The sequence below is a fragment of the Pseudorca crassidens genome, chromosome 20, assembly GCF_039906515.1.
Source record: "Pseudorca crassidens isolate mPseCra1 chromosome 20, mPseCra1.hap1, whole genome shotgun sequence".
In the NCBI taxonomy this organism is placed as follows: Eukaryota; Metazoa; Chordata; class Mammalia; order Artiodactyla; family Delphinidae; genus Pseudorca; species Pseudorca crassidens.
Genome location: NC_090315.1, coordinates 28,105,890 through 28,130,351, shown reverse-complemented (window position 1 = coordinate 28,130,351; position 24,462 = coordinate 28,105,890). Strand labels below are relative to the sequence as shown.

The following is a 24,462-nucleotide window of genomic DNA, read 5'->3' as shown; positions in this document are numbered from 1 at the left end:
CACGGGCCCAGCCGCTCCACGGCATGTGGGATCTTCCCGGACAGAGGCACGAACCCGGGACCCCTGCATCGGCAGGCAGACTCTCAACCACTGCGCCACCAGGGAAGCCCCCATATGGATCTCTTGCTGCCTTGCGTCTGGGTTGGGCTGAACTAGAGGCTGTACTGGGAGGGGGGCAAGGAGTCAACATGTATGGTGAGCCCTCAGAGGGGACCAGGACAGGGTGGTGAAAGAGGAAAGAAAGTAGAAGAAAGCGTGCTCAGGGAACTCAAGGGGGGAGAGGCAATGGAGGAGAAGGGAGTGGCAGAGGCTGTGGCATCCTGAATGTGCCACATGGTAATCAGTGGAGGGCCAGGGGCATTTCAGCAGTTTAAAGGGAGTGAGTGGGAGTTTTTGTGAAAATTAGGTGAGGTGACAAAGGCGAAACAGTCTGCTCTGAAAAGCAAAAGTATTCCACACGGGTGTTGTCACCGTTGTTCCTATTAGCTTCGGTGCTCTGGAGCCAGGGACAGTTAATATCATTCGTTCAGAGCGCTCACAGTGTTTTGCAGATCCTGATTTTGTGGCCATCACAACACTGGAAACACAGAAGAGCAGGAGTGGTTGTGATTGCACAGGCTGAGCTGTCACATTCCAGTCCCGAAGGTGGTGGGGAATGTTCGATGGTCATGCCCACCAGGTCACACAGAACCATGACGTGGAGAGTGGAAAGAGCTTACTCTTCCGACAGGGAACTTGGGACACACAGGGGATCTGGTTCTTGAAAATGACGCTAATGATCTGGGTGTTGAGTGGGGCTGAGGGAGGTTAGAAACAGATGTTCTGGTCTAGAGTACTTTTCCTTGATCTACACTTATCCCCTCTTAGACTCCTGCTTTAGCCCTTAACTGCCTCTACGCGCTTCCTAAAGGCTGCACTCCCAAACCAGATCCTGCTCACTCATTTCAGGCTTCCTGACAGCCTTCACAGTAAGTTCCCCTTGCTGTGCCCAGGCTCAGCACTGACTCAGTCCTGGGTGCCACACCTGGATGCGCAGGTGGTTCCTGGACGTCTCTGAACAGCTGCTGCACTTGAGGGGCGTGAGCACCTGCTGACCCCCAGTGGCCATTGGTTGTATTACATTAGGAAAGGGAAGATTGCTCTCCAACAGGGTGGTTTTGTGCGAGACAGGGCTGGGCAGATGCAGGGGGAACTGCAGAAGACCAAATAGCTGGTGAGGCAGCCTGCCCTGGCATCCTTGTTCAGTGAAATGAAAAAAATGAATCGACTTGCATGAGAGTTTCTCTTAGGGAAGGAACTGCCTTTGTTTAGGAAAATATCTTGATAGATTACATTGAGCGTGGAATGAGACAGTGAAACAAAGGAAACAAGGTGATCCCTTGATGTAAGAAGCCAATGGGAATGTGCGGGGCAAGGAAGGCAGAGGATGGAATGGAGGGGATAGGAAAGAGGGAAGAGGGAGAGCTGGGCAGAACCAGGACTAGAGTGAGACAAACGAGGTACCCAGGGGACAAAATTTAAGGAGGTGCTTGCTCTCAGGCTCATGAAAGTGCAGGGTTGGCACCTGAGAGAGGGCACCTCCTTAAATCTTGTGACTTGGGTGCTTGGGGTTGAGGAAAACATCTGGAGGCCACCCCTGCAGGAAATGTAGCCAGAGAAATCTCCTGGTGGCAGGGGACAAGGACTTTGAAGAACAAGAGGGGATTGTAATCAACTTCTAATACGTTTGCTGTGAAGTCTGTGATGTAATTATTTCCCTTTGCTGCCCGAAACCTTCAGTAAAGTCTGCTTATACATAAAGGCTTCATGTGAAAGGTTTGGGGAGAAGTGAAGGAAATGTGTTCTGTGTTTGGGTTGGCAGAGAGCAGGGAGAAGGGAACAGCCACTGGAAGTGAGACCTACAGATGCTCAGGGTCCCAGCAGGACCAGGACACTGAGAGTGACGGGAAACTTGGGGAAGGTGTGGGGCTTTCCATAGGACATAAGTCAATCTCTTTCTACTTTTTAAATAAACTTTTTATTTTGGAGTACTTTAAGATTTACAGAAGAGTTGCAAAGATGGTACAGAGAGTTCCTATACACCCTTCACTCAGTTTCCCCTAACGTTAACATCTTACATAAGCAGGGAACAAGCAGTTAACATGGGCACATTACAGAGCTTTTTTGGGTCTCACCAGTTTTTCCACTGAAGACCTAATTTAGGATTCAGTCCAGGGTCCTGCCTTGCATTTAGAGCCAATCATATTTAATTCTTAGTGGCAAGTAACTACAGTTTGGTTACAATGACTTTTTCAATGAAAAAGAAAAAAAGAGCTTTTCTTGGGCACAATGGGGGAAGTTTGTACAGGAGAACGAGCCCTTACTTGAAGGCTGTTGCCCCTCTTTCTTTGGGCTAATTGGAATCCCTTCCAGATTTCTTTTTTACCATACGCCTCCATCCCAAGGGGGCAGGCACAATAAATGCATCTGTTTTTCCAACACAGCCCACCAGAGGATGTTAGCAAAATGTTTACTTAGAAATAACCATTTGCTAACATTTATTGAGCACCTACTCTGTATCAGGCTAAGTATGTTCTGTGCCTCAACCCACAACTATACTGTGAGGCAGGTCATGTTATGTTTCATTTTATGGATGTGAAAACTAGACCCCAGAGTTGGAGTGGCTTGGGATTATATAACATCTCATATACAATTGTTATCTATTGGTGGGGCTGGGATGTGAACTCAGGCAGTCTTGGCAATCGGTATCTGGCATAACCCAAGCCCACCTCTTCTTGGGTGCAAGCGTCACCTGGCAGATTTCAAGCCAGCAGGTGTGGTTCCTTCTGTAGCACCTTGACATTGTCACAGTATCTAAACTAATTAGATCATTTGGACATGAGGTTGATGTCACCAAAATGGCTTCAGGAACCTGGGGGACATTATACTGGCTTCCTGAGAAGAGAACACCCTGGTGCCAGCTGAGCCTTGACATCCGCTCGCCTCCTGTCCAGGTCACACCCCCTTGCGCTGTGATTCTCCAAACAGTCACGTGGGGCTCCTGCATCCACAGAGGTTGGGTTGACATGGATGGTGCTGCCCTAAGGATGCTGTGAGCTTTTGGTCCCTCTGATAGGAGGACAGTTCTGAGGACAGTTCTGGCATCCGGACCAAGGCGCTTCCCTTACCAGATTTCTAGGCACATCCTTGGGGTAGTTGCTCGGGGTCATGCTGCTGAGGCGTTTTCCCTTTGCTTCCACTCCGTAGAGCCTTCGGTGTAGGGCGGAGGCTTCCCCGTCCTTTCTGGAGCTTTGCGCTGAGGCCTGGGAGGGGAGCTGGAGAGACATTACAGGCTAGAGAACGGGGATCTGGCTCCGCCTCCTTCATTCCTGAAAGGAACAAGTTCAAGGGCTTGCTGAAAGGCAGGCGAGGCGGCCTAAGGAGAGTCCTGCTCTGGGTGCTGGGACACTGGGACAGGGATGCACACTGGTGTCTGCTCACCAGCGCCTCCCTTCTGTCCCTATAGCTCAGAGGGAGGCCATGAGGGACCTTGGAAACCACAGCCTTCGCTGGTGGTCTCCTCTTTCCAGTGGCACTCCTGAGTGATTTAGGGGAGGGAGGTGGCACCCGGGAAGAATGAACTCTACCACAGGGGTGCAAGTCTTCCCACCGGGGTGTGCAGAGTGTTGGGTGGGGGTTGGATGGGTGGAGGGGGCAGGTGATCCATTTGGGTGCTAGTGTGGGGCAGGAGTGAATTTTAGAGCTTTAAATTTTAAAAAAAGTAGCCGATCCCATGCAGGAGCAGAGTGGGTGCCCCTCCTTCACGTGGAGACAGTGGTGGGGCTGTGTCACCTGCTTAGAGAATGCCACCTGGTGGTTCCCTCCCTGCTGTTTCTGGACAATTTTGGCTTTCTTTTCTTCCTTCACAGGTGCTGCAGAGAGCGTCACCACCTTGGGTTTGTTCTTCTGAAAGAACAGAGAGAAAAACCCAGTGGCTGACCCACTGGGCACAGACCAGCCCTGCACCCTGCAGAGTGGAAGGTGCCACCCAGCTTTTGCACCCACTCTGGCGCTCCCTTTCCCCCTCGCAGCCCCTCTGCCTCCTGACGCACCCGGTGTCCATATCACACCGCCCCCAGGATGGCCTTCCAACCCCAGGTCTGGCTGTCCCTGTCCACCTCAAAATCCATCACTATCGCCCTCCACGTGAGGGCCCCATGCCCCAGCCTGGTAGGTATTCCTTCTGGCCCTCAGATGGCCTCTCTCCCTGCCACTTCCCTACCGCGACCTCCAGTCTTCAAGCCCAGCCAGGGCTGCTCCCTCTGCCCAGAACCCCTCCTCTCCTTGCCCCACTCCCACCCCGTCTTGTCCTCCCAGAGCTGTGATCACAAGGCCTCCTGCCTTTCTATTTCCCTGGGTGTTCCTGTCTGCCTGCTGGGAAAGGAAGGTCAGGCACATGCACGTCCATTCAGAGCACGTGTGCTTGGCCCGAAAGCTGCCACCAGGAGCACCCAGGGAAAGAGTAAGGCTCATTAGGGAGCGGCAGGGCCCATCGGGGGAGGAGCCCACAGACGCACATCCAGGCCCATGTCTAAGGGGTGCGCATGGGGTGCTGGAGCATCGTGGGGAAGCTGAATCATCTAGGTCTCCTCTTCGGGTGTGCCGTAGGGTGTCGGGGTCGTGGGGTGACGGCTGGGACTGGTCTCCAGGGCTGACGGCCCGGCTTGCAATCCTGCTCTAGGGCTGAGTGTCTGAGCAACCTTGGGCAAGGGACGGCTCCCTCTGAGGACGGGGACGGATAGCAGAACCTACTGCATAGGGTCATAGTGGGAAATACATGAATCACTGCGCAGAAGTGTTAAGCCCTCCATGAATGTTAGCCACACTGTATGGGCGGAAGGAGGGTTTGGATAAGCCATCTGGATGTGTGGAGGGAAGCTGTCCAAGGTCCTGCTTGAGGCCATCAAAGGACGGGGTGCTACGCAACTTCGGGGTTTTGTTTGGAGCTTTGCCAGGGCTGATGCTGCAGGGTGATTAGAGAGAGACTAAGGCCGGCTCCCCCGCGGGTGACCCACCTCCCACCTTCTCCTCTCAACCCTCAGCCTCTCCTCAAGAGTCACCTGAGTAGCTACCAGCCCCCATTTTTGGAGGAAACTGAGTGGAATGGATGTGGTGATACCACAGACCCGAGGAAACTGCAATAGCCACGATTCAGTGGCCCCTGTGGCTGAGACTTTGAGACTTCAGGGGTCTTCATGGATGGCAAATGGATAACAAGGGGCACAGCCCTCTGGGTAGCTCCACAATCGTGCTGAAGTGGAGAAAAGCCTGGATTGCCAGGAGAAGGGAGAGGAGGCTGCGGACAGCACCCCTCCAACCGTCTTCACTAAAGGGTCCCCTGCCACCTGCCATACGAGACCTGCCACGGGAGCATCACCCTCTCTCTCAGGAGCGTCTTTCAAAATACAAATGTTTCTGGCGAGGGTAATGATGCTTGAAGATTTAACTGTATTTTCAGATTAAATTGTTCCCTCCCTGGGTCCAAACTTATTTACAATAAAAGCCACATATAAGGTAAAGCTGTGAAAACATTATTAGAGTATAATCTTATGAGAAATATCATATGATATCGCCTATATGTGGAATCTAAAAAAATGGTACAAATGAACTTACTTTACAAAAACGAAGTAGGGTCACAGATGTAGAAAACAAGCTTATGGTTATCGGGGGGGAAGGGTGGGGGAGGGATAAATTGGAAGATTGGGATTGACATATACATGCTACTGTATATAAAATAGATTACTAATAGGAACCTGCTATATAGCACAGGGAACTCTAGTTAATACTCTGTAATGGCCAATATGGGAAAAGAATCTAAAAAAAAGAGTGGATATATGTATATGTATAACTGATTCACTTTGCCGTACTCCTGGAAATAATACAACATTGTAAATCAATTATACTCCAATAAAAATTTACAAAAAAGGAATATAATCTTAGTATGAAGAGATGGGATCAAACATATTCATCATAGAACTGATTTCTGCGAATGAGTTCTGAGAGGCCCAGAAATGGGGGGAAGGGGGAGGGTAGGTAAATCACTAACGCCTTAGAGTAAAATACGTTTGTCAGGTGTGTTTACGCGTATCTGATGGAACTGGCACTCCAGATCTCTGACTATCATTGACAAGTAAGCACATAACCAGAACAGGAGCTCCTCTGAAAGGCAGGGGCCACTGAACCGGCTGAAGCAGGAGAAGGGGAGGTGGTGATGGTGCGTGGGCCTGACAGCCCACGAGCTTGGAAACTGGAGAAATCTGAGGTTGAGCCCTGGCTCGGCCCCTCACTAGCTCTGTGAGCTCAAGCAAATGATTCCTCTTCACCTCAGCTTCTTATCCTTCAGCTGGCGGTAAGAACGGTGCCTACCTTGTAGCCTTGCTGGGAGCAGTTGACCGGGCAACTCACTGCAGTAAGCACAGGGCCTGGCACACAGGAAACACTTAATAAAAGTTATCATTGTTCTTAGTAATGCCGTTTTCACCCATTTTTCTCTGGGAGCCAGGGCAGTGAAGATTAGGTGGCATCCTCTGCAGAGGAGACCACTTTCCAAGGACATGGCTTCATTTTGTGTAGACGATGGGCCCAGAGGGGAACTCTGGGGGAAACTGGGGCAAAATTGGTTGTCATAGTTCCTGGAGAAAGAGGAAAGGGTGGTGCCACAGACTGAATGTTTGTGTCCCCCTAAATTCCTGTGCTGAAATCCTAACTCCTTACGTGATGGTGTCAGGAGGTGGGGACTTCAGGAGGTTGTTATGTCATGAGGGTGGAGCCCTCATAAATGGGACTAGGGCCTTAAAAAAGGGCCCCAGAGAGCTCTCCTGACTCTTCCTCTTTATCAGGATATAGCAAGGAGGCAGCCGTCTATGAACCATGAAGCAGATCTTCATCAGACACCAAATCTGCTGGCACCTTGATCTGTAAGAAAGAAATGTCTGTTATTTCTAAACCACCTGGTCTATGGTATTTGGTTGTAGCAGCCCAAATGGACTAAGACAGGAGGTTACAACTAGTTCTAATGCAGGATAGAAAGGAAGAGGTATGTTAGCAGGAGTCCCAGTGGAGATAGTGGAGGTGGAGAATGCCCTCTGACCCGGGACCATCATGTGGATATGGAAGTGCCTGGGGACAGTGGGAGGACCCATTCTGAGATCATCAAGACACTAGACGCTATTGCCTCTCAGCCCTTCTCCAACACTGACCAAGATGGCTTTAAGGTCTCTTCACCTCGACTAAACTAGGTAGGTTTCTTCCTGACTCTAGGACCTTGACCTCCCTTTTCCTAGAACAATTCCTTTAGACAATTTACACCTGTAAATTCTTTCTCTGCCCCTTTGAGATGTAAATCTTCTCCCAGCCTCTTGCCCAGCTTTATAATCCAGGAATGTTTTTCTCCAGAGCTTGGGAGCCATCCCTTTGAAATGCAATCATCAGGAAGGATAGCATTCCCACCTCCCAGTCTCTGTGGGAGGGTAGGAGCCTAACTACATAGGGATAATTAGCCCACAAGGGTGGCCTGATCACAGTGACAATCTCTCCCCATGTCCTCCGGTGCTTTTCTACTGGCTCACCCCAGTGCTGCAAACCCTCCCCTCACCCCATCACATCATGCAGTAGTAGTCTCGAATGAAGCCTTCCTTGCAGGTTTTCTTTGACAGTAAGTACACACCTGGAGAGCTTGCTTCTTCTTCCCCTGCCTCCGCTCCAGCCACTCCAACACCCGCGCGAGGTCTGACATCTGCCTCTCCTCGGCCGTCCTCCACACATGCTTCCTCTCTGTGGGCAGGGAATCCTTCAAGTCCTCTGATTGCTCTGTCTTCATGGAGCCTTGGTCATGCCTTGGGCGGAAAGGTGGCACACTCTTGCTTTGTTGAACCCTCTGCCTCTGGTTGCTGGCCTGGATGACTCAGATGGTAGGGTTTTGTCCCCTAGATGTGAACATAAATGTGAACATAAAGGGCAGCGTTAGGCCAGAGCCGCGATATTAACCTTCAAGGGTAGGAGATCCAGAGGGTGATTGTGAGGTCACTGTCAGGCTGTGCATGGGGGTCAGAGTGGAGCAAGACACTGGTTTCCCCTCATGGCCACTGTCCCTCTTTAGGCACTGTCCATCACTTGGACTCTGCCACAGCCTCCTTTATGGGCTCTCCACCTCCATTTCTACAGAGATCTTATTAAAACAAAGCTCAGCTCACATATCTCCTCTTCTCCAAAACCTTCAATGACTCCTTGTAGCTTATAAAAAAAAAATCTAAAATTTCTTAGTCTGGTAGGCTTTCCACAATGTGCTCTAATTAGAATGAAGATTTGTATAGCCTTAATTAGTTTTATAGTCATTGAACAGATAGTTATCAGATGCCTACTATGTGCCAGACATGGTGCTGGAGATACAACACAAGATGAAAACATAGTCAGACCTTCTAAAACTTATGGACTAGTGGGAAAGACAAAACAGCAGTCAAATAATTACCCTGTGAATCCATAATGACAAATGAAGATGAGTGCTCTGAAGGAAAGGAATATAATCCTCAGAACTAAACAAAACAAAAGAACTAGACTTGGATGGGTAATGAGTAGATCTCACTTGGGGAGTGGCTGGAGTTAAAGGGTAAGCTGGTCTCAATGGGGGCTCTGGACCAGGGGGACAAGCATGTGCAAAGGCCCTGTGGCAGGATGGAAGCAGGGAACACTTGAGGAATAGCAGAAGGCCAAGGTGGCTAGTGTACTCGGTAATGAGAAATGATGCTGGAGAGGTGGGCAGAGGCTGGACCAGAGAGCACCTTGGAGATCACAGGTTTGCTGAGACTGGGAAGGAAAGGGAAGCAAAGGGAAAACAATAAAGGGAATCAAACATAAGGGAGGGAGTGATATGATCAAGCTTCCTTTTTTCTTTTTATTGATGGAAACTATATGCAGAAGTGTGCCAGAATCACAAGTAACTAATGCTCCAGAAATTCCCCCTTATGGCCCCTGCTAGTCACTACCTCCCTCCAAAGGTAAGCAGTACTCTGACTTCTAATTTCATAGATTTCTTTTGTCTGTTGGAGTTTTCTATAAATAGAATCATACACATGTAGTCTTTTGTATCTGGCTTCATTTGTTTTACAATATATTTGCAGGATTTTAGCAATGAATTCTTTAGTCTTTGTGTATGTAGAAATGCTTTTATTTTTGCCTTCATTTCTGAAGAAAAATTTGCTGGATAATAGAATTTTTGGTTAACCATTTTTTTCAGCACTTTGATGTGTTATTTCATTCTCTTCTGCCTTTCGTTGTTTTATGTGGGAAGTCGACTGTTAATCATATTGTTACTCTCCTGCATATAAATCATTTTTCTCTTGCAGATTTTTCTCTTTCAAATGTCTGCTATGATGAGTCTAGGTGTGAATCTCTTTGTATTTATCCCACTTGAGATTTGTTGAATTTTTTGGATATGTATTTAATGTCTTTAAATACATTAAATTCTGGAAGACGTTGGCCATTATTTTTTCCATTATTTTTTTCCTGCCCTTCTCTCTATTTCTGGACTCCCATTATACATCTGTTGGCAGGTTTAATGCTGTCCCTCTGGTCTCTAAAGCTTTGTTCATTTTTCTTCAATTATTCTCTTCTCTGTTCTTCAGATTGGATAATTTCTATCAGTCTATCTTCAGGTTCAATCTTCTTTCCTCTGCCATATATAATCTGATGTTGAGCCTTTCTAGTATAATGTTCATTTCAATTGTACTGTTCAAGCCCAGAATATCCCCTTTTGAAAAATAATTTCTTTCTCCTTATTCAGAATCTCTCTTTGTTGATTCATTGTTGTCATGCTTTCATTTAAAATTTAAAACATAGTTTACTTTAGTTCTTTGACCGTATTTTAATAGGTATTTAAAGTCTTTCAATTCAACATCTGGGAACACTCAGACAGTTTCTATTGACAGCTGTTTTTCTGAGTATGTGTCATACTTTCCTGTTTCTTTGTATAACTTGTAATTTCTTTTCGTTGACAATTGGACATTAAAAAATATAGTAGTAACTTTGGTTTCTGATTCACCCCTCTGCCCTCAAGGTTTATTGTTACTGTTTTTTCATTTGTTTATTTTTAAAGTAACTTCTTCAGGCTCTGTGAATCAGACAATCCCTGTCTGGGAATCTGGGAATCCTGTCTTCCCTATGGTATGTAGCTGCTGAAGTTCTGATTAAATTTTTTATATTCTTGTTTATATATTTAAGTCTAGCTTCCTAAGCATTGTCTCTGTGTCTACACCTGCATATCAGATTGGACAGAGATTGTGCTCAAACACCTCAATTATCTGTCCTCTGCTGATTAGCCTGTGTGTGGGTAGGGGAACCGTATCAGTTATCATGTTGCTACATGACAGATCATGTAAAAAAAAGCATTTTCTACCACACAGTTTTTCTGGGTCAGGATTTTGAGTGTGCTTTAGCTGGGTCCTCTGACTCAAGCTAAAATCAAGCTGCTGGCCAGGTTGATTGGCCCAAAAGGCTTGACTGGGAAAGGATGTACTTCAAAGCTCCTCATCTGGTTGTTGGCAGGACTGGGTTCCTTGCAGTCCATTGAACTGAGTTCTTTCCTTGCTGGCTGTTGGCAGAAGGCCACCCTCAGTTCTCTGTGACATGTGCCTCTCCATAGGGAAGCTTACAACATGGCAGCTTGCTTCATCAGAACAGCAAGGGAGAAGAACTAAAGAGAGAATGAGAGCAGGAAAGAAGTCAGTCCTTTATAACCTAAACTTGGAAGTGACATCTATCACTTCTGCCTTGTTCTATTTATTAGAAGCAAGTTGCTATGTCCAGACAACATCCAAAGGAAGGATTACACAGGGCAGTAATCCTAGAGGTGAGGATCATCGGGAACCATTTTAGAAGCTGCCTATCCCAGGAGCACATTCAAAATTCAGGCCATTTGCACACGGTCCTTATCATTTACTTTCTACTGGGCTCTTTCTTGTCTCCTTCACACACATTCACAGCCTCAGGGCTGGCCAGGAGCCTGTGGCTTGATCGAGTCCTTTCTAGTTTCTGCGGTGCATGCATGCAGCTTTGGCCAGAAATATATATGCCCAAACACAACGGCAACATTTGTCCAGTGGAGTTGTTGGCCTACCTGCTTTTCTGACTTGGAGATTTTCACTTAAACCAACAAGGCTGCCAAGAGTGGGTGCTGCTCTCTGATCCAAATCCAGTGAGCCCCCTTTAACCAAACCAGAGAAACTGCCCCACCTTGGTGCACCCTCCCTTCAGACTGAACTGGGAGGAGGGGAATGGGAGCCGCCTCCGGCTAGAATGCCATAGATTCTCACTGTTATTGCCCACATTTCCAGTTTCCAAGCACAAGTGCTGCTCCAATTGTTGTTGATGTCGAGTGCTGCATGGTTGTTTTGATCAATTTTGCCCAGCTTTATAATTGTGTTTTGGGGAGAGGATTTACCATATTCTCACTCAGCCGGAGGCAGAAGTCCCCTGTCAATGCACACTTTACGTAACACATTTTGGAAGACCCCCTTTGCTATCTTGCAATAAAATACACATATTTAAAAAAATTACTATAATCCTCCAAACAACAACAAAAAAAGAGAAATTAAAAAAATATAGTCTTCCTTTGGGTGTATGTCAATATTTTAATGTGTGGTCTCACTAAAATAGAAGACGTGTCTCCCCAATTTTCCAAACACCTCTGAGGGAATGGTACAACTCCACTGAAAACCAATGAAATGATCTATTGTAATCAATCAAGAATGGTTAGGATGGGTGGAAGCAGGCAGGGTACAGTCACACAGTCTGTCCCCATTCAGCAGGGGCTGTGGGCTGGGGAGGCAATGATAAGTAGGCATCAGTACAGTGAGCAGGTGAGTGAATGAGCAAGTGAGTGAATGGACAATACCTGGCGCCTAATCTCAGGCTTCTTCATCCTAGGTTTCTCTTCCCCGAATCTTCAGTAGAGGTCACATGTTTCCAGAAGCCCTATTCTGAGGTTGAAACTGGGGTAGCAGAACTCTACTCTTGTGAACATAAGTATTAGTGCTCTAGGTCATCTGACAGCCATCACTGTCATTTTGAGAGACCAGAGGCCAGGCCACCCAGGTCCCAGAGGATCATCTCACGGGACAGGAGGGTGTTCGAATCAAGGAACGTTTACACATGTGTCTCTGGTGCCAAGCACCGTGCTGGGCACTGAGGAAGGAGGACCCAGAGATTAATCAGAGTCAGTCCCTGCCCTCATGGAGCTTGTTGTTTCCTTAGGGAGACATTTACAAAGCCTGGTGGGCACTGTTGTGTCTCCCCATTCTCCTTCCACTGCTGCCCCTTGTAGTTTGGGTGAGTAAACACGGCTCCAATTTGAGGGAAGGGACCAGATTGGTCTGAGCCAATCAACATGCGGCCTTCCCCAGGTTACCGTGATTGGCACGGATTGGCTGGGCCCAATCAGCATGGAATGGGGAGCTTTTGCTAGAGATGTGAGGAAACAGACTCTCTGTGAATGGTGGGGCATTTGGATGTAAAGCCTGGAATGGTGGTGGTCATTTTGTTCTGATGAGGGAGGGAAGATACCATGAGGATGAACCCCATTCAAAGAGCAGGGCGGAGCCATGAGGCTCACTGAAAAATTGAACCAGTGTCTGAGCTTTTCAGACTTTTAATGTGTAACTCAGCCTGAGTTGTGTTTCCTGTTACTTGCAATCAAAATCTTTTGTGTGATACGAACAGCTAATGCAGGGGAGATGGTGCAGTAGTGACATTACAGAATGTGTTGTGAGAGCACAAGGGAGGGCATGGTAAAGTCCGCTTCGGGGGCTGAGAGAAAACTCCACCGAGGAAGTTTTAGAGCTAGGTAGGTCTTAAAGGATTTTGCAGAGTTTTTTTTTTTTTTTGGCAGTACGCGGGCGTCTCACTGTTGTGGCCTCTCCTGTTGCGGAGCACAGGCTCCGGACGCGCAGGCTCAACGGCCATGGCTCACGGGCCCAGCCGCTCTGCGGCATGTGGGATCTTCCCGGACCGGGGCACGAGCCCGCGTCCCCTGCATCAGCGAGCGGACTCTCAACCACTGCGCCACCGGGGAAGCCCTGGCAGAGGATTTTGACAATAGGAAAATTACATTCCAGATGGAGGGAACTGCATCGACCAGAGCACGGAGTTGTATGGGGAGGAAATACTCTGTGCGTCTAAAGAGTGGAGACCTGGGGACAGGGAGTGGGGAACTGGTCTGGAACCGGGGTATGAAGGTGCAGGGGTGTTCTGTTGCTTTAGAAAGCTCATTCACTCAACAATCAGCTCGTGAATGCTTCTGATGGGCCAGGTACCTCTAAGTGATGTGTACAGAAATAGGGGCAGGTGGGGAGGAGAGTGGGCAGGCTGAGCTGGAGAAAGGCAGGAAGACACCTGCAGATATAGAAACAGCATCAAATAGAGCACCGTTGCCAGCAAGCCTGGATCCCAAGTCCAGATTGGACCTGGGATTGAGTTGAGGGTTGGATGAAAGAAATGAAGCTTGGGAATTTGGCGATGGAGTGGAGAACAACGCCTTCCCCCTACCCCCCACCAAATAGTACTTATTGAAACAAATTGCAAGACAAGTTATTGACATGATGTTCATTAAGGTTTTAATAAAAAGACATTAGGAGCAGTGGTGCAAAAGAAATAGAAAGTCTTTAATCCATTTTGAGTTGATTTTTGTGTATGGTGTTGGGGAGTGTTCTAATTTCATTCTTTTACATGTAGCTGTCCAGTTTTCCCAGCACCACTTATTGAAGAGGCTGTCTTTGTATATTCTTGCCTCCTTTGTCAAAGATAAGGTGACCATGTGTGTGTGGGTTTATCTCTGGGACCTAGAGTCTGTCATACGGAATGAAGTAAGTCAGAAAGAGAAAAACAAATACCGTATGCTAACACATATATATGGAATCTAAAAAAAAAAAAATGGTTCTGAAGAACCTAGGGGCAGGACAGGAATAAAGACACAGACATAGAGAATGGACCTGAGGACATGGGGAGGGGGAAGGGGAAGCTGGGATGAAGTGAGAGAGTGGCATGGACATATATACACTACCAAATGTAAAACAGATAGCTAGTGGGAAGCAGCCGCATAGCACAGGGAGATCAGCTCCGTGTTTTGTGTCCACCTAGAAGGGTGGGAGGGAAACGCAAGAGGGAGGGCATATGGGGATATATGTATACATATAGCTGACTCACTTTGTTATACAGCAGAAACTAGCACACCATTGTAAAACAGTTATACTCCAATAAAGGTGTTAAAAAAGAAAGAAGAAATAGAAAGTGTGGTCGGGGGAAGATGGTGTTTTTCCATGCTTTCTGTCAGCAGAACCAACATGCAGTCCTGCTCCCAGCTGGCCCATCCCTAGGCTCACTCCTCCTGGCTTTAGAGCCTGGCTCTGTCTTGGGGACAGCGGGTGGGGGCTGGGTTAAGAGAGATGGAAACTCAGTGGGCTGTACCCAGGGAGCCTTGAGCAGCTTCCTCCCTCCCTCTCTGCCTCCTTCCCTTTAACAGATATTCCGGCAGAACCTAGGTAATCAAGAGGTTCTTGGGCTGCAATTGAAGAGCCGAGATTGCAAGACCGGACCCCTGAGACATTCCGAGGGTCAGAGCTGGAAATGCCCTTGGACGCCTGTAGTACTCGCCCTCATTTCACAGATGAGGTGGAGCCCAGAGCCCAGAGAGACCAAGAGACCTGCCCAAGGTCAAAGCCAAATAGTGAGACCCGGGAATTCCACTAATGATAATGAAGCCCAGAATCTGTAGACTTCCTCCAAAGAATTTTCATATCTATTGCATTAAATCAGGGGTCTCAAATTCAAGTGTGAAGTAGGTAACATAAAGGAGTGGAGCTGGCTGATATAGGCAGTAGGGAGTGAGTGGTGAGGGGGGAACAGGCAAGCTGTCCCTCAGCTATGGCCCATTGTGGCCATGGGGGAATGTCAGCCCCGTGGGGTCAGATCTTGTGATTTTTAAAGAGAAGGCAAAAATCCAACTGTTTATGTGAAATTAGTTGGAAACAAACTTAAAAAGAAATGCTGATTGGACAAAACCCATGTGGCCTTTCTCAGGCCTGGGGTTGCCCGTTTGTAGCCTCTGCCTCATTGGACCCTCACCAGAGCTGGGTGTTATGTCAGCGCAAAGGACAGAGGATGAAATTGAGACAGAGAGAAGGGGAGGTGACTTACTCAAGTCCACTCAGCTGGGAATAAGTACATCCAGGACTGGAACCTGGTTCTCTTGACCCCCAGCCCATGAGAGCACCGTGGGGTTCCAAGAGAAAGGAGTCTGAGAAACAGGGTTCAAGCAGCAGCCCCCCTCAAGAGTCAAGGAGGCCTCGAGTGTTGCGATGGGTTTGAACACACTCCATCCTTCCGGGCTCAGGCTAGGGGATGCCTAGGGGCGAAATCCACAGGGGGTTTTCAGCCTGGTTCTGCATGGTTCCTGTAGAGATGGGCTGTCTCTTTTTACTTCGTTTTCTTTGCCGGCATTTTAATACTCAGTATCCTTGCAGTAAACAAGAGCCATTTAAAAAATATATAATCTTATTAGTGAGAAGCGGCTTCCCCGTGGCTGGTCCAAGTTCCAGAGAGCAGCCATCGGTCCCCGGTGTTGGCAGGGCAGCTGCGGCGGGTGGCTCTCTCAGAGCGCCACATCTGCCCTAGTTTCTGAGGACACTCCAAACAAATGTCTCAATTAGGCCTCAGGGTGGCTGTGCTGTGATTTACACACTTAGAGCCCTGCAGTCTCCTCTGTCCCGGGAATGTCCTTCCTTTGCCCTGCAGGGCTCCAAGGAGGCCGCTGCTTCCCAGGGGCGCAGACCTTGGGCTGGACGCCTCTGAAGGTGCTTAAAACGCTGAGCAGCGTGGAGCTGGGGAGACTGGGCTCATCAGGGAGCCAGAGGCCTCGGCCGAGGCTCTCCTGGCTCTGCCTCGTCTGCTGTGTGACCTTGGGCTTGCTGTTTGGCCTCTTTGCTTTTCTAGCAACTAGGACTCCATCAGGAGTCGCAAATCAGCGCATGTGATATTTGGTCCACTGGTGTATCTTATTCAGCCGGCAAAGTGTTTTAGAAATCAGGGCATTTCATTAAAAAAATCCAGATCTCTGATCTGTTTAATAAACGGTGGTCTGGTGTGACCGGGCCGGCACCTTCCCCCTTGGGGTGGGGCATAGGCCTTCTGTTGCTACAGTCCCTGCCTGGCCAGCTTCACCCACCTACACGGCCCGCTTGTCCCCTAAAGACACATGAGTTTGTGACCCCAGACTAGGTAGTAATTCTAAACACTTTACAAAGTTACAAAGACACATTTATCTCCTCCTAGCCTTGATCTGGATAAGTAAGGATTCTTAACCCATTTTATAGGTTTGGAGCCCAAGATTCAAAGACATGAAGTTGCTGTGTGGTGCAGCTGGGCTCACACCTGTCTGACCCCCAAGCCCACCCTCCTTCCAGGCCTGCATTAAGTAATGGGTCGATCCCTGGGGTCTTCCTGGGCTCACTGAGGCTAAGGGTCCTGCCAGGCCTTATTGGAGGCCCTCACACTCCACCTCTCTGCCACCGGGAGGAGAGAGGGGAAGGGCTGAGGGGTTGGCAACACGTGGAATGTTCTCTGACTCTCTGGTCTGGGGTTCCCCCAGAGGATTAGGAGGGATCAGGAGACCCCTGTGACGAGGGATTCCCAGAGAGGCTGGGCTGGGCAGCGGGCAGGGTGCAGGGCTGGGTGTCAGGGGATTGACTGGGTCCCTTCCCTTCCCTGAGGCTTCCTGATTACATGACCACAGGGAGGCCGATTCTCCACAGACCTTGGTTTCCTCATCTGCAAAATGGCGCTAACCTCAGCCTTTCTTCGCTCATGGGGATGTTGGAAGGAGCTCAAGAGACAAGGATTTTGCAAAGTTGCAGAAACTCAGGGCAGAAGATAGTGTCATAGTTATAGTATCATGATTAAGAGTACAGGCTCTGGAGGGGAATCGACCATGTGAAAGGTGTGTGTCCTTGGGCGGGTCACTTAACCTCTCTGGTCTAAAGTTTTCTCTTCTGTAAAATAAGGCCGATCATAGTTCCTACTCAAGCAATTGTGAGCATTCAATGAACTATCTGAATAAAGTGCTAGCACTGTGCCAGGCATACAGTAGGTGCTTAATAAATGGTAGCCATGAATATACAACCTGGACAGATAAATGGGCGTATGATGGCCAAAGATGGGAGTGGTATAGGAATGCTGATTCCCACAGAACAATGGCTCTGGCTGGCCCAGGGGCCCAATGCAGGGGGAATAGCGTAGAAATGACTTCAGCCTAGTCCAGGCCATGGCCTTCCCCTCTTTCTCCTCCGTGGCAGCACGGAAGCAAGAGTCACAAGGAAGACCCGGGGCTTTCGCTTGGGCTCTGGGAGGGCTTGTCCTGCTCCCCAGAAGGTCGGCTCAGAGCTCATTCCTCTCTACTCCCTGCCTCTCACGGAAAGCCAGCCTGGAGGCCTGGCCCAGCGGGTGGGCAGGAGGTGGTTGACCCCAGATGCTGGGCAACTTGGTCAAGTGGGGGCAGTTTCAGTCTGACCATGATAAGAGCCTGAGGTTAATGGAGGGACCCAGCGGTCCCACTGTCGGGTGCTGGAGGGACAAGATTTTAAACAAGCCCTCAGCCTTGGAATCCACTGCCCTTTCCAGGTAGCTGGGCTGGGGAGGTCCTCAGGGTGCTAACACTTGCCCCTCTCTGAAGAGCTTCCCGCAGGTACTTTCTCCATTTCATGATCCCAGAGGCATCTCCTCCATGGCAGCTCTGCAAAGGCTGAGGACAGCCTGGGCTGCTCTGCCCTCTGGCAGGGCCAGTGGAGCATTCCAGGCAGGAGAGTGGACTCAGGGGCCAGACCAGTGGGATCTGAATCCCGGCTCTGCCACCTGGCATCTTTGACAAGTAAAAAAGCCACCACCACCACCAAACCCTCTAGTGCCTCTCTTTCCTCATCTGTGAAGTGAGGTAAAACTATGTGATGTATCTCATAGCTTCCTGTGAGGAATTATTGAATCGGCCTTACAACGGCCTGGCACAGGGAAGGGCCAGCTGCTAGTATTTTGGTGCACGTAAGTGGCTGTGTTGGGGGAGGGGGTGAACACTGGGCCCCTCCACAGTTATTTGGAGGTCCAGAGATGGGAAGAAATAACTGAATTAGAGAGAAGCAAAGGAAGTCCTTATTGGGACAAGGGACAACATCATAATCTCTTCTATGCCTCATATGAGCTCTCTGTGCTCAACTGACTCATCCAAGACGCAAGTACTGCTCTTCTGATGCTTCAGGCCCCATCTGCTCTGGTAATTTCACTTGTACCCCTGGATCCAGCCATGCCTGAAGTATGACTGGTTATGTGGCACCTATAGATTTCTTTCTTCCTTACATTTGTTTGAGTTGAATTACTTCTAATATATAGATAAACATCCCAGCCACATCTGCACACTCACAGATCTTGTGCAGACTTGCTCCTCAGCCTTACACACCCAACTGTCCCCCAGCTGAAAGCTGTCTTTTTTTCTCCTTCCTGTGGCTGGCTGCTTCCATCAGGGCTGCAGTACTGGCAGCTGCCATCCCTGCAGCATCAATTGCGTGATTGAAGTGTTCCATTAGCCCGGAACGGGGGAGCCATGATCAGATGTGGTTTGTGGAACAGCTGCCCGTGCAGGGCTGGTAGTTAATTAAAAGCCCCATGCACTTAGTGATTAACTAATCACAGCATGGTGGCAGCCGGCAATGATGCGGTGACTTTTCTGTGGGAGTCAGCTGAAGTTCCAAATGTCTGCCCTGGGGCGGCGGTGGCAGCGGGAGGCTTGGGTGGCCCCGGTGTAGACGTCCCAAGCAGTTTGCAGAGCAGATTCCCAGGTGTCTCTCCTGCTTAAAGCTCCCAGGAGAAAGAGTGAAAGGGAACCTGGGTGGGGAGGGTGAAGATGGGGACATCACTGCGAAGGATGGGGTGGGGCTGGAGAGGAAAGGAGTGAGGGCTGTCAGGATTTGGGAAGCGCCAAGGCGGGAGTCCCGGTGGGATGTCGGGAAGGCAGGGAGGGGATTGGCCACAGGGGCTGGGCAGGATCCTGGGCCAGCTCAGGGGAGGGAGAGATGATACACCCCTGTCCATTTCAGGGCAGTGTGGCACAATGGTTCAGTGATGGCTCTGCCACTTACTGCTTGTGTGACTGTGGACATGGGTTTCAATCTCTCTGCCTCAGTTTCCCTACCTGTAAAACCTGAGATTAATAACCATACCTGTTTCCAGGAGTTGTGGTGAGGATTAATCTGTGTGAAAGATTTCTAACCCAATAAGCACGTGAAAAATATTACCGAGTGCTATTAGAAGCAGAAGACTACTTCCCCACAGTAAGGAGATGAAGCGCCATGAAAGTGAAAAGTGACCTTGGCTCCAACATACCAGGCTCTACCCCTCCCCCAGCTTCCCTAGGAGAAGGCTGGGAACTTCAAAAGCCATGAGGCCTTGAGGCTGGTAGGGCTGGGGCGGCGCTAAAGGCCAGGTTGCGGTCTAAGCAAGCGGCTGCTCGAGAAGCTGCGTTTCCCTCGAGTAGCCCAGGCTGTTACCCCTGGGGCTGTACTTCAGCACCTCGGTCACGCTCCTGGGCCCAGCGCCCTGGTTCCTGATTCTGACCTTGCCCACCGGGGTGACCCCACACGACTGCAAGTAGCTGTGACTTTGATGTCTTTAATCTTGGCCCCCAGACTCCCTCCGACTCAACAGGAAAAGCTCATACTTCCTCACCTCATACTTCCATGCACCCCTGATCTGCTCCAGCCTGTTTCCAGTTCTATCTCTCATTACCTCCGTGCTGCCTGCAGACCCCGAAGCTGCCACGCTTTTGGCTGATAAATGCTTTCTCTACCCTCTTCCCATTTCACTTCTGGAAGTCTGAATCCTCCCCTTCCTTCAAGAGCAAGTTCGAGAGTGTTTTCTGCAGGGATGCTCTGCTATCTCTCTCTTTGCGCTGCTTTCAGCTGGCCTGGGGGTGGCTTGGTAGAGTTCCATCTCGACGCGGTCCTGGAGGGCCTCCCTGAGAGGGCATTGCTGGAGCTGAGCCTTGTGTGAACCTGGAAAGAGGTCCTTTGTTGGGAAGGGGCTGGGGGAGCCCGTGGAGCTGACTAAGGTCTAGGAGGCTGGAGTGAGGAGGAAAGTGATGTGAGGCTGGGCAGAGGACGAAGGGCAGCAATGGCTCACAGCAGGTGCCGTCATCCCTCACTGGTGTGAGGTGGGAGACCTCACCTGCCTGTGCTGCAGCCTGGCTGGACATCACATGGCCTGTGAAAGTCCAAGTGGGGAGATTGGGTTCCCAGAAATCGACTGTGCATCTGGGACTTGTGTGAAAGTGATAGGGACAATCTGACTGGCTGAGCCGCTCTCACATGATCACCCCTCTGCCGGGTGGGACCCTTGACTAAGAATTCCGAATGTATCTTGTGGGGAGGGATGGTTCTCAAAGGCAATATTGGGGTGCTAGTATCACAGAGGACAAAACCAACAGATATGTCCCCTTCACTGAGCCACGTCCAGTTTCTAGGAGGGACATGTGTTATCCACGTCTGTGAGGGGGCGCCTCCAACATCTGTCCAGGCCCTTCCCTGAGGGGCCAGGCCATCGCTGGGAAATGGTCAGCAGGTGAGTGTCCCTTCACTGTCGCCCCCAGGTCTACCGCTGAGGGCGCAAGTGTCTAGGATGCTCTCCAAATTCTGAGGAATGTTTAAGGTGGGTCAATGCGCTATCTCTGGCTGCCGTGTGACTGTGGCGACATCTCTGCCTTCTCTGAACCTTTATGTCCTTGCTGGGAATAAGAGACATAGTGCATGAGAAAGTGCTTTGGAAACTGTGAAGTGCTCAGTCACACCACCCATGACTGCTTTTATCTCTGCTCACGGTTTAGGAGGGAGCGGCCTGTTTCTACCCTTTGGTGTTGGCCCTGCTCCCCTTTAGTCCCCATCCCTCCCTCTGGTATCCTCCCCCACCCCCTGCCTCCCCTTGGGGCTGGGACATGTGCCTGCATTCCTGCTGAAGGTGTTGCTGTGGGAGCCTGTCCCAAGGCTTTGTCACTTCTTAGCCCAGAGGAGACATGGCTGTGAACGGGGTGGGTGCGGGGTGCCTGGGAGGCTGAAGGGCAAAGTGGTCCCAGGGTGGGTGTGGGGGGATCTGGGGAGCAGCAGTGATGTGAAAATGGTGTGGAGGGCAGGGGCATGGTCCCCACAGCCTTGCTCTGAATAGAGGACATTCAGGTCACATTCCCTATGGCAAAGTCAGAGGGACCCAGTTTCTCAGCCAGAATTGCTGGAAATAAACATCTGGAGCATGGGGGTCGTCACTGATTTGGGGGAGCTCTTGGTTTTCATGGGATTGGCCACTCACCAGATAATTCGGTAAGTACCTTGTCAGCTCGGCTGCTACAACAAAAATACCACAGACTGCATGGCTTAAAGAACAGAGATTTAGTTCTCACAGTTCTGGGGGCTGGGAAGTCTGAGATCACAGCCCTGGCGAGGGCTCTCTTCCTGGTTTGCAGATGGCTGTCTTCTTGCTGTGTCCTCACATGGCAGAGAGCAGAGACAGGAGCAAACTCTCTGGTGTTCTTCTGACAAGGACACTAATCCCACGATGATCTAATTCCCTCCTCAAAGGCCCTACATCCTAATACGATCACAATGGGGATTAGGATCTCAGCATATGGATTTGGTGGGGTGGGGGTCGGGGACACAGACATTCGGTCCACAACATACCTCTTACAAGTTCACCAAATTCATTCATGTCTATTTTCTCATTGGGCTGTATCTGCATTTCACAGAGGGCACACCTAAGCCAGAGGGGCCAAGAGATTTGCTCAAGTCCACACAGTAGTGGCTTAAGCTTGATAGAAGTTTCTCTCTCACTTAAAGAAGTATGGGGTGAATGGTTCAGAATGACCCTCGGGACCAGCTGTACTACAGCCTACCTGGACACCATACAGGCTATGAAAGACCAAATGGGGAGGGAAGGAAGTCCTAGGTTGGGTTTCCAGAAACAGACCCTGCACCCAAGATTCCTGTGAAAGTAATTTATTAGGAAATGTTCCAGAAATGACCAGGAGGGGCTGGGAAGTGATCTACATAGAGTCCTTGCCCTGTGGAGAGGGAGGCTGGGTCAGCTCATCTGCTCCAGGGCTTGTGACTTGTGACTTTTTGGGAACTGAACCTCTCACAGAAGTGTGCAGGTGGGTTGGCAAGGGCTGCCCTGGCCCTGACCATGTCAGGGATCCAGTCCCCTTCTATCCTGTGCTCCTCCATCCTCCAATATGGCAGCATAGGCTCCAGCCATCATGCCTACCTTTCCAGCCAACAGAAAGGAGGAAAAGGGAAGAAAGGGGGTGCTGCTCTCTGTAAGGACACATCTTTGAACCTGTACATGGTGCTTCAGTTTACATGTTTGGGGCCAGATCTAAGGTTTGTGGGTACTCCCAGCTAGCAAGGGAAGCTAAGAAATGAAGCCTTTATTCCAGGCAACTTGTGCCAGCTAAATTTGGGTTCTGTTACTGAAGAAGGAGAGGGGATAGATGTTGGGTAAAAAGTAGCAGCCATTGTTATAGCTACAGAGTGTGAAAATGGACTTGACCACAGTCCTAGAGATTTCTTTGCAAGGGAGCAGAGAGTTGTAGCTGTTAGGAATGGGGTCTTTACAAGAGGAGGAGTGGGCAGGGGCTGAGCTGCAGGATCTCTGGGTCCACTGAGGTCCTTATTTGTGGGATAAGACTCCACTCAAGGAATAGCTGACTCCAGAAGGATGGTGGTGTACACAGAGCTCCCTGGAAGTGTCTTAGGGGTGGGCAGGCAGGGGGAGCTGTATCGAACTTAATCCTTAGCTGGGAGCTGGGCGCTTGGCTTTTGAGTTCCTGGCTTACCTGGAATCTTCTAGGTCTCCTTCGGCAGGCCTATAACATGCCTCAGGCTCCACCATCTGTAAGATGGGGACAATGTGAGGAATTCAGGGTCAGACAAGGCTGAGGTAAGAGGTACTTAATTCTGACATAACATTTAAGAGGGTGCCAAAAATCTCAGCAATTAAGATCAGTATTTTAATGCAGTATTTTTTTACTGTGGTAAAATATATATAACATAAAAGTTACCAGTTTAACCATTTTAAGTGTTCAGTTCAGTGGCATTAAGTATATTCACATTGTTGTGCAACCATCATCGCCCATCTTCAGAACTTCTTCATCTTCCCCAAGTGAAATTCTGTATCCATTAAACACTAACCCCCTATTCCCTGCTTCCCCCAGCCCCCAGGATAACTCTACTTTCTGTCTCTCTGAATTTGACTAAGTAGTTCATATTAGTGGAATCATGCAGCATTTGTCTTTTTGTGACTGCCTTATTTCACTTAGCATAACGCCCTTGGGTTTCTACCATGCTGTAGCATGTGTCAGAATTCCCTTCCTTTTTTTTAAAAAATTAATTTTTATTGGAGTATCGTTGCCCCTTCCTTTTTAAGGCTGAATAAAATTCCACTGTGGATATACCACATTTTGTTTATCCACTCATCCAACGATGGACACCTGGGTTGCTTTCTATCCTTGGGCTATTGTGAATAGTGCTGCTATGAACATGGGTGTGCAGATATCTAAGTCCCGCTTTCATTAATGCAATATTTAAAAAAAAATCAAAATTCATGCAAAAAAGTCCATTATGAATAGACTATCAAAAAGTGCAAGACGAGATCAGTAACAGCCAGTGCTGAGCCACAGGAGAGCAAAGGGGAGGATGGGTGATACTCACCTTGCACGATCCTGTTTGTGGCACTGCCTTAAATCTTGTGCCCCAGGCCAGTTCCTCACTCTCCTCGCCCTTGTCCTGGCCTGATGAGGATGAAAGGACACTGGCTGAGCACGCTGGGCCAGGAGCCTCCTCTTCCCCTGCCACCCTGGACTGATTTAGGAACTGGAGTAATGGAGAAGCCTCTAGGTTAGAAAGCTGAAGCTGGGGTTTCTTCTCCCCTTGGATAGATTCATCTTAATTAGCCCCCTCAGATAACGGTTCCTTCCCAGGCTGAGACAGCTGAATTATGGAGACAGTCACTATATCTTCCTTCCCCTTGAGTTGTTTTGCCAAGTGACAAACAAAGAGATGCATGTCCCCTGCTCCAGGTTGCCTTGCAGAGTTGGCTGTGAGGTCACTTAATGAGGCAGGAGACAAGGCTCCCAATCTGTCACCTTGTAGCCCGGGCAGGTGGTGCCTGGCACTGTGTGCAGGGTGTGACTGTGGGTACTACCTGCGTGAGTGAGCGTGTAGGGGTCCCACCAGGACGAAGAGACATTCTCCTTCCTGAGCTCAGAGCCCCCAAAGAGGAGAACTTGTGAAATTCTCAAAAGGGAGCGCCTTCCCTTAGTCATTCAAGGAACATTTAGTGAGCACCTACTGTGTG

General features: G+C 49.4%; 1 protein-coding gene across 6 annotated transcripts in view; it reads right to left on the bottom strand.

Annotated features, from left to right (window-relative positions):
* C20H16orf78 (chromosome 20 C16orf78 homolog) overlaps nucleotides 1–24,462 on the bottom strand; it is a 41,230-nt gene that overhangs the window by 9,462 nt on the left and 7,306 nt on the right. The window contains exons 2-7 of one of the 6 annotated variants that reach the window (XM_067721313.1): nucleotides 23,817–23,978; nucleotides 22,943–22,998; nucleotides 21,512–21,699; nucleotides 7,706–7,964; nucleotides 3,832–3,945; nucleotides 3,172–3,302 (exon numbers count right to left, since the gene is read on the bottom strand). In XM_067721313.1, the coding sequence (XP_067577414.1) occupies nucleotides 3,172–3,302; nucleotides 3,832–3,945; nucleotides 7,706–7,858 (398 nt within the window). In that variant the 5' untranslated portion in view covers nucleotides 7,859–7,964; nucleotides 21,512–21,699; nucleotides 22,943–22,998; nucleotides 23,817–23,978. Of the gene's footprint in view, nucleotides 1–2,010; nucleotides 3,369–3,585; nucleotides 6,955–7,705; nucleotides 7,965–21,511; nucleotides 21,700–22,942; nucleotides 22,999–23,816; nucleotides 23,979–24,462 lie in introns of those variants that run through there. The other 5 variants (XR_010939383.1, XR_010939385.1, XR_010939382.1 and 2 more) reach the window with 5 other exon arrangements.